Source organism: Rhamphochromis sp. 'chilingali' (assembly GCF_963969265.1).
Source record: "Rhamphochromis sp. 'chilingali' genome assembly, chromosome: 18".
NCBI lineage: Eukaryota > Metazoa > Chordata > Actinopteri > Cichliformes > Cichlidae > Rhamphochromis > Rhamphochromis sp. 'chilingali'.
The window spans coordinates 10634245-10643187 of NC_137945.1; the positions used below are offsets into that span (position 1 = coordinate 10634245).

The window sequence follows — 8943 nt, forward strand, 5'->3', positions numbered from 1 at the left end:
AAAATATATGTATATTTTATTTGGTGTTGAACCAGAATACTGTAAATACACTGATGTTCCACAAGAAACTTGCAGGGAGTCTAAAAGCACCTCAAAAATATCACCGCGTGCAAAGAAGTGAGAAAAAAGGTGAAGAATTTCAGCGGCGCCTTTGCTGCCAGCTCTCTGAAACACTTAATTATGCCTAATTGTTCAGAGGACAGAACACACACAGAGGCAATTAGGAGGGATATGCATGGGCAGCTCTTTACAGAGGAACAGCGTTTAGGCAAAAGAATAACAAAGGAAGATGTTTGCATATTCCATAATACTACGCAAAACTACATGTGTACAAGTAGACACTATCACTACATGTCTACTCAGTGCTTTACTCCATACTATACATATTTTTACTGTTTTATCATACCTAACAATTCATATGCATTCCACAGCAAAATACAAAGGTCCTGTTTCGTAAAATAAATACCAAAAACAACATTTTTTTTAAATCCCTGCTCTTTTAAATGGTACTACAATAGATTTGGCGAGACTATTTTTTATATATTTCAGCAAATTACCATATTTTGAAAGGAAGTTAGATGAGAACAATGATAGCATTCTCATATCGGTGTGTTATCTATGAAATTAGCTTAGTTTAGCTACACACAGAGACTGAAACAGAAGGAAACAGCTGGCTTGGTTTTGTGCAGTAGTTAAAAAAAACAGCCTGCCAGTATTGTCAAAGCTCAACAATTTACAAGTTAAATTGTGTTTGTTTAATCATTACAACAAAAAAGCAGAGCCGTCAAGGGCTGAGAAAATTAAGCTACTGAGCTAAGTGCCAGAAACTCCAGATCCTCAAGTTAGCCTCGAGGCTAGCTTCAACTCCCCACTTAAAACACTTGTTCACAGTAGAGATGTTCACAGCCTCATGCAAAAACTGGTTTTCTTAGATGTCCTTTAAACAGACTAATAACATCCTAAGTTGGTGCCTCTTCATGATGTCTGTGCAATGCTGACTGAATTGCTACATGTGAATGCCAACACAGGCAGCTGGAGCTATTAGCTGTTTATCTCTGCTAGCTAGAAGTGACTGAACCGGACTTCTCCAACACAACGGTGCCAAGACCCTACAAAAAAGCCTATTAAACAAGAGTTAAAAAGTTCAGTTGATGACATCAAGACGACTACATCCATCTTAACGGAGCAACTCAGCAAAAACTAATGTGTAATTTAGCTGCTTTATGAGGGGTTATTTCCTAACTCTGAGCATTTGCCAAGTGATTTTGACTAGTGAGTTCCACAAGCCAAGAAGTTACCAATCAAAGCAAATAACACCTCCACAACCTGCATTTTATTTGGAACTGAAGCGTATTTATATGCTTCCAGGTTTTCTGTGCTAGCCCACAGAACTGCCAAAGTGTGGGTGCCCCACAATGCAATGCTGTGACTTAACACATTTGATAGGTTAAAGGTGTTGCAGTTTCTGTGTCTCTGAGGATGCAAAGGTTCACACGGTTAGAATGACTAAAGCGCTTGAAATAAAGGCAACAGGACTTCTTTCTGATGAAAGAAGACATTTTAACTTTCATTTAAGTGGCTTTGTCGATTCTAAAAACTGATGGAGAGTCACAGATATTTAACTGCTGCAGGGGGTGTCCCCTTGGAGGTGGTCCTGCAGGTTGCTGTAGACACAGATGGATGAAGCAGGGGATGTTCCTTTGGTTAAATGCTGCTGTGTATTAGAGATGCTAATACATTTCCATACTGTTGGCTAATACCAGGTCAGCTGTTTCCCCTGTTTGAGGTTTTTGTGCTAAGCTAACTAACTACTAGGTTTGCACTGGTCCACTCATGAAACTGCCCTCCAGAAAATGGTTCACTGCATTTCCCCAAATGTTAAAATACTGCTTTAACAACCTCATAATTCAATACAAAAAGGTTTAATACAATATGGATGTTAAGTATTAATATATACATATTAAATGATTCATACGCAAAAGTAGACATGCCAATGTGTGTGTACATATGCACAGACATACATAAGCACCATTTCCAAGTATCCACACCATTTACACATACAGACAAACACACACTCACACATTCAGACATTTGATGTAGAATTGGTCACTGCTCAACCAGCCGAAGTACTTCAAGCAAAAAGCAGTACTTTTAGCATCTAAGTGTTACACCCTACAAAACAAATAATCATAAACGTCTATACAGGTGCAGAAATATACATTAAAGATAATGTGACAGGATATGTGGAAAAGAAGACTACATTTTATTAGCCCGTATTTGTCCTTCAACATGTGCAAAACTGTCTTTTTCCACAAAATGATGATGAGAAAAGCTCAGCCCCTTCTTGGATCACACTGCCACCCAGAGAATTGAAATGTTAGTGCCGCCCTCGTGTGCTATCTGGTTAATTCGTCCACGGATGCAGTCCAGCGTGACGTACAGAGCCGTGCCATTCTGGACTTGAAATGAGGCTCTCAGCCCTACACTGGCCCACTCGCTTCCTTCAGGCATAGATCCTGACACCTGCTGAGCCACAGGACCAGCCTGCTTGCCCTGACCCCCTACCCGCTGCAGAGTGAGTTTTACTATATTACAAGAGTGGATCAGCTTGAGGTTGAGAGCTATGTTCACTGTTCCTTTCTCACGGAATATAAAGTTCTTCCGGCTGTTTGGCTCCCCAGAGCGGGCCAAGTGGACCTGTGGTGTATCTGGGCTGATCTGCTGGAACAATAGAGGTTTATTCCTCACCGCTCCAAAGGGAAGACCGGTCCTGGACACAGTAGCCGTAAAGGCTGACGACACTGCTGAAGGAATCCAGATAAGACTCAAAATACTGATTCCAGTGCTGTCCCCAAAATAGCGGACGTTGCACTGAGACGGGGATGTGATCTCAAAGTTGAGCATGTCTCCACTGTCCACGCTCACAGCACCTGAGAGTGTAATGGAAGTGTCCCTGTAATTAACGCCAGTCTTAAAAGCCTGCATCACCTCTTGGCCGGTTCCGTTGCGGTTTATATAGGCAATCAAGGAGAAACCCTCTCGAACGCAGGTGTGCCCCATGGAGTAAAGTGCTTGCTGAAGGACAAACTTGACCACTCCGCGCTCGGTGAAGCGTACCCCACGGTTGTCATGAGTCAGGCTGATCATGTAGGGGTCTGAAACTGAGGTTATGCGGAAAGTTGGGCGGTAGCTGGTCTGGTAGTGCATCAGCAGGGACATCTGAGCTGTCATAGCTACAGCACCAGTATCATGAGACAACCAGAGCAGACTCAAAGAGGGCCCTGCAGCATCATACACGTGAAGATCTTTGCTCTGATTGCAATGTTGATTTGGACTCCTCAACAGCAGTGTGAAGCTGTGGTTAGGCTCCACCTCCACCCCGGTACTGACGCTGACCCCCTGGAAATACTTCCCATCCGGTTGTTCGATGCGAACACCGCTGAGGTCCTTACCCTCCTCTTCCTGGCTCCCATTTAGCCTCATCCCCAACTGGAGGAAGTTCCTGCAACTGTGCTTTATTGCAAAGTTATGATCCAACCACACCAGCCCGTGCTGCTGGAAGGTCAACTGGCCCACCTGGTTGGACAGCAAATCGCTTTTTTCTTTGCTTCGTATGTTTAGCTGAAGCCCAGGAAAGATGTGGGTGCCAGATGATCTGGCAGGGGGAACTGCCACATTCGCCATCCAAGACTCAGAGAGCCGGGTCTCCGAAAGCTGGCCACAGATGGTGTCACTGACTGCTGTACAGGGAACAGTGACAGGCTCTCCGTCACAGTCAGAGCAGGCCTGGCACTCCTGCAGCTCCTGGTTGTAGAAATATTCATGACCGCACAAGCCCATTATTGCGTCTCTCTCAGAAATGCCCAGACACCTGAATCCCCCTGCAAAATAAAAAGGTCCAAACAGGCTCTGACAGCTGCATAGACACGTAGCTCAGTAAAGTATGGCTGTTTTCTCAGCGCAAATAACGTTTTAGATAAACTGGTGGGAAGTTTTTCTATATCAGAGTGAAAATAAGGAATAAGGATTCATTAATTATCAGCAAAATAAGCACTGCGAACTCACCTGGAGTATTAAGGCACTTCACTCGCTCTCCACAAATATTTGGTAATTCAAGGCATTCGTCTCTGTCCTGCAAGTCATGCAAATTAAAAGTATCACCATGAGTGTATCCTGTACATCAATAAGTAGGTTTAACTGACACATTCTTTAAAGCATTTATGCTTGATCAGGAAATAGATAAGATGAGCCATCTAAGCTCAAAGGTATAAACATTCTCACTTCCAGATCAGCTATGTTTAGATTTTGGCATATGCTGGCATATGCTTGGGAACCACTAACTGGAAACCACCATGTGAAACCTCAACTATCAGCTAAAACCGCTTCACACTTTTTTTTGTTTGTTTCCTTTTTTTTCCTGTTTTGCTCTCAGTTTGTTTTGACACATCAGATGACGGCATACCTGGCACATTCTGTCCGCAGTTGGAGAGCACTGTGAGATGAGGAAGAAACCTGGTGGACACATGGTGCACTTTTCACACCGAGCTGGGTCCTTTTGAAAGTCACAGTACTCCTCTGATCCACAGGGTGAAGGACATCCCAGGAGAGGCTGAGGAAAGTGAGCCTCCCCAACCACATCCATCACCTTAGAGTTGATGTCCGCTTTGTGGACGGCGTAGGATTTCTGCAGGTGGCTGCGGGCTTGGCTTTGCAGTCCAGCCAGCTGGCTCTCGAAGTAGCTCTGCAGCTCGCCCTTCAGGCCCTGGAAGGAAACCTGTTTGAAGGTGTCTGAGAGGAGACCGTACTGGGCCTTCACCACATCCATTTGCTCATACATTCGCTGCTGCTGCTCCAGGATTTCACGCTGCTGTGACAGCAGGGCCTCCTGTTGGTCAGCAAGCTTCTGCTGCAGATCACGGATGATAATCTGCTGGGCTCTCAGGGCCTCCACAAGCTTCTCCTGCCCCTTGGACAGCTGGAGGTGCAAGATGAGGGCATCTTCTGAAGGAACTTCATTCTCCCCTGTCATGAAATAAATGCACAGTGAAGGGGGGAAAAAAACAGGGAGAAGAAATCGATTAGATGTCGTTAAGCCTTGTACTGAGGTGTGACTTCTCCAAACAGTGCTGACAGTAAGTGTGAACAGCCTGTGACTCCAGCTGCATAGCCAGCCGCAGCCAAGTGTAGCCTACTAAAAGTTTCCTGTATGGAGCCACATCAAAGCATTCAAAATTTTCTGGGCAATTGACTCTGAGACATTTTTCCAGTCCAGCTACTCTTTGCCCTGCAGGTATCTTTTTTTCTTTCTTTCTTTTTTGTGGGGGGAGGCTGAAGGTCAACAAAGTTGTCATTTGTCTCCAGAACACTCTTGTGTGAGAGATTGTAAGTCAGTAAAGGGCAGCATGCATTTGAGGTATTTATATACACCCACCTTTTAGTAAAAGCATATCACTTTTAAAGAAATTGTCAAGAGTCACAATGTGCATGTCTGCATTTTGTTTTTGTTCCTGGCATGCAGGAACTTATAATATAATGTTAAATAGATAGATAGATAGATAAATAAATAAATAAATAAATAAATAATAATGTTGATGAACATAGCAGACCTGGCTTGATATCACATGTAAGCTGGACACCTAAAGGCGCTGCGCCAAGTTCCGACGATGGATATCCAAACTCCGGAAAATCCCCCAGAAACTGCGCGGCTCTGTCCGACAGATGTACAGGAGGCACGCTCTCCTCTGAACCGGCCAGACATCCTTCTCCCACACAAGCCACTGCTCGAGCTTTTGGCCGTATCCTCAGCGGCAGTCTGCACTCGATCCCTTTACAGTCTCTGGTGTCATTGCCGGGTTGAAATTGTCTCACATGAACAGCGCACTCCGCATCGGTGCATCCTGCAGGTAAAACTTCAGGCGCACTCCGAGTGCTGCCGTCGCTGTGCCGCCCGCGCAGTAGCAGCTGGGCGCCTGGAAAAGTCTCCGATGCCGCTCTTGGAGAGCTCGGGTACACGCGGTGTTGGCCGGCGGCTACATGAGCCGTTTTCCCCTGCGTTGACGGGTTAAACTGCCGCGGGGGTCTGGAAGATCGGCTCCCCGGACAGTGCGCCCCGGTGCACGGTCTTGGATCGCCGGTGTCTCCGCCATAGCAGTGCGTCCCCCGGCAAATCTCCGCTACAGCTTGCGCGGCGTTGTGCAGCGATACCCAGGAGAGTTGCAGCAACAGCAGAGATGTCAGTAAAAGCATTTTCGCATCTAATATGTGGGCTTACTCTGCCTGCAAAAGAAGGAAACGCGAGGTAAGAGTCCCAAATGGAAAACCTGGAGGAAAAAATCTCAAAGGTGATAACTCAAGCCATCACCGATCTCCTTTTCGATTAAACCCACCTCTCACACAACTGAAACAAACTTTACAGACTTGGCAGCTCATCTGTGCACATTACCTTCAGCTCCAGGGTTTAGTGAGGCTGGCTTTTCCCGACCGTCACAAAGGAGTAAAAACACTGGACTCACGCATTACTGCCGGCTCTCTCCATGCCTGATCCACTCTGAGGGCTTCTGCACTATAATGTCAGTGTATGTGGCATTCCTGAGACTTAATTAGCATCAGGTTTCCCCAGCTACAAATTAACCCTTCACCCTCTCCTCTCCCTTGAGTTTCCCTCTGAACTAAAAGGTTTTGAAAGAACAAGAATAAAATGACATTTTTGATGCCTGAAACTGAAACATCCTTAATTTCAACCTGAAACAAATAAACGAAAGGGGAAAAAATGACATGTATTTTAATTATATCTCATCTCTTCACTTTTGACTTTGCTCACTGTTGACTTTTCTTTGACCCTGTGGCCCTCTGAGTTGCAAAAACATACAGTACTTTTTGTTTAGCACACCCTGCATGTTGAGACAGCTGCTGGTTCCTCAACCCAGCGTCCTTCATGCTTTAGCGCTGGCCTTGTCAACCCTTTTTATAGACAAAGCGAGCAGAGGTCAAACTTTTGTGAAGAGACCTATGGCAGAAGTCAGGAATGTGAAAAACACATCTGGTTTTTGGACTCGCTCCCGATTTCTCTCCTTTTTTTGTTTTTAGTGCTTCTGCACAAGCACATAAGGTTATCTGAGGATGACGTCTGCATGGATGTTATTAGTTAAGCAGTTCTGATATTACTGTCTTATTCAAAGGTCCAGGAGCCAAATGAATAGATGCAAAAGTTGTATGATCATATTTAACTGAATAACTCAAGATTTAGCCAAATTTCAGAATATTTAAAGCAAAATGCTGGACATTTTACAGCATCATGGGCACAGACTCTTAGAAATGTACATGTTTTAGTTTACATCACTCATTTATACGTTTTGTGATTATTGTTTCAGGGTTTCTGAGGTGTTATTTTGTCTTTAGACTTTGATTGTTGTGGACATGTTTGTGTGGATGTGGTTTAGAGTGTTTGTGTGACTGACAGCAGAGTTAGGGTTTAGCAAAGGAAAGGGGCCACTGTGAATGAGGCTCCTGTAGCGATTAATCACATCCAGCCACCGTTTCTATTCTGGGTGGCTGTTAAAAATGTTCAATCAAAAAGAGTTCCTGTACCCATCTGGTGCAAAGAAGAGAGGAGCTGAGGCGAGGCAGAACTCAAGAAAGACAAGTAGCTGCGTCCAGAGTGCAACTTTTCATCTTCAAAGTAAAGACGAAAGGTTACTTAATTAATTGCTTATGACGGCCAATCAAATGGCAGTAATTTACTGTAAAGCTTGTATTCTATAACACACAGAAGTGTAAATTTGATTAAAGAAGTCACACTGTCCAATTAAACAGTTTAATGCTGGTAAAAATGTACCTTATGATTTTATTAGAACATAATCATGCCTTTTTCTCTTTTGATTTTGTCTTTCCGTGTCACATTTTGGGCATTTTTGCTCACGTTTTTGACTCAGCCAGTCACAGCAGTCATCCTAGCCCATGTTAACAAAAGCAAACCTCATTGTACTCATTTATTGGGCTCAGATGGCAAATAAATTCAGCCAAGCAGAATAAGGAGGGCTGTATCAGGAATCCATTCGTATGTTCTTGCATTCAAAAACATCCAGCTAGCAGTTGCTCGTTATCCCGGTGCAAACTTGCGGTGTTGATCATTGCACCACAAAGAGGGAGTGGGGAAAATAACTGCAGGTTGGTAGGTTCACACCTCCCACTGATTTCAGTCATGTTTGCCATGTACAGTACAGCAAAGAACAAACAGAGGGCACTAAAAGACTCCTGCATGCATCACTTTTCACATCAGCTCAGTGACAGTTTCTCCTCTGCAGCACTACATATCGTTTTGCAAGGTGCCCACTGGTTTTGTCATTATCACCCCATTTCCTTTTAGTGCCCAGGCACAAGAAATGCATCTTGAGGTGTGTTGGAGCGCTCAGAATGCAGACTAATGGCTAAAAAGAATGCTCCACACCTCACACCTTACCATATGCAGTTCTGCAACTTTCAAGCCGACAGACTTTTCTTTGTGCAGTAGAACTCAAGGCTCGACACTGCAGAGCCCCCTTTAAGCGCACAGTTTGATTAAATAACTAAAAAATAACAATCTCGTTCAGCTTCTTGGCTCGGTGCTGTGATGTATGAGCTGCAACATATGCTGGCAAAAACCATTATCAGAATCAGCTCTCCTGGACCACCCTCAGTCTCCGAGGAGAGCGCAAACGCAAAGCAGAGCAGACAAAAAAATCCCCTCGCTCTCTGCTGCCGAGCTCCACAACTGTTAATCAGTGTATTTATTTGAGAAATGTTCTCTGAGGCACTGGCGTGCTTGTGTTTGGGAGATGTTTAGAGCTAATGGGAGGCTGCCTTTGGTGTCCATCTGTTTGTCAAACCCTGAGAGAATGAGGAAATGAGGGTGGTTGGGACACATGCTTGTACCCAGGGTGTTTGTTTAATACATCACGAGTCATG

At 44.5% G+C, this 8943-nt stretch overlaps 1 protein-coding gene across 2 annotated transcripts; it reads right to left on the reverse strand.

Annotated features, from left to right (window-relative positions):
• nell3 (NELL (neural EGFL like) family member 3) lies at positions 1-6594 on the reverse strand. 2 transcript variants are annotated; one of them, XM_080864407.1, is made up of 5 exons: positions 6443-6594; positions 5607-6276; positions 4463-5022; positions 4066-4132; positions 1-3881 (listed from the first exon to the last, which is right to left on the reverse strand). In XM_080864407.1, the coding sequence occupies exons 2-5, from the start codon at positions 6244-6246 to the stop codon at positions 2350-2352; spliced, it is 2799 nt and encodes a 932-aa protein (XP_080720533.1). In that variant the 5' UTR covers positions 6247-6276; positions 6443-6594; the 3' UTR covers positions 1-2349. The 2 variants fall into 2 exon arrangements, with proteins under 2 accessions (XP_080720533.1, XP_080720534.1); XM_080864408.1 differs by having other exon boundaries at positions 6387-6542.
• Positions 6595-8943: the final 2349 nt, after the last annotated feature.

Bases quoted from the DNA above. Each gene is read 5' to 3' on its own strand.
- nell3 (XM_080864407.1), bottom strand. From the start codon at position 6,246: ATGCTTTTACTGACATCTCTGCTGTTGCTGCAACTCTCCTGGGTATCG. The intron at 4,133-4,462 runs GTATGCCGTCAT...CATGACTTGCAG, and splicing joins CTGCGGACAGAATGTGCCAG to GACAGAGACGAATGCCTTGA. The intron at 3,882-4,065 runs GTGAGTTCGCAG...TTTATTTTGCAG, and splicing joins GAAGTGCCTTAATACTCCAG to GGGGATTCAGGTGTCTGGGC.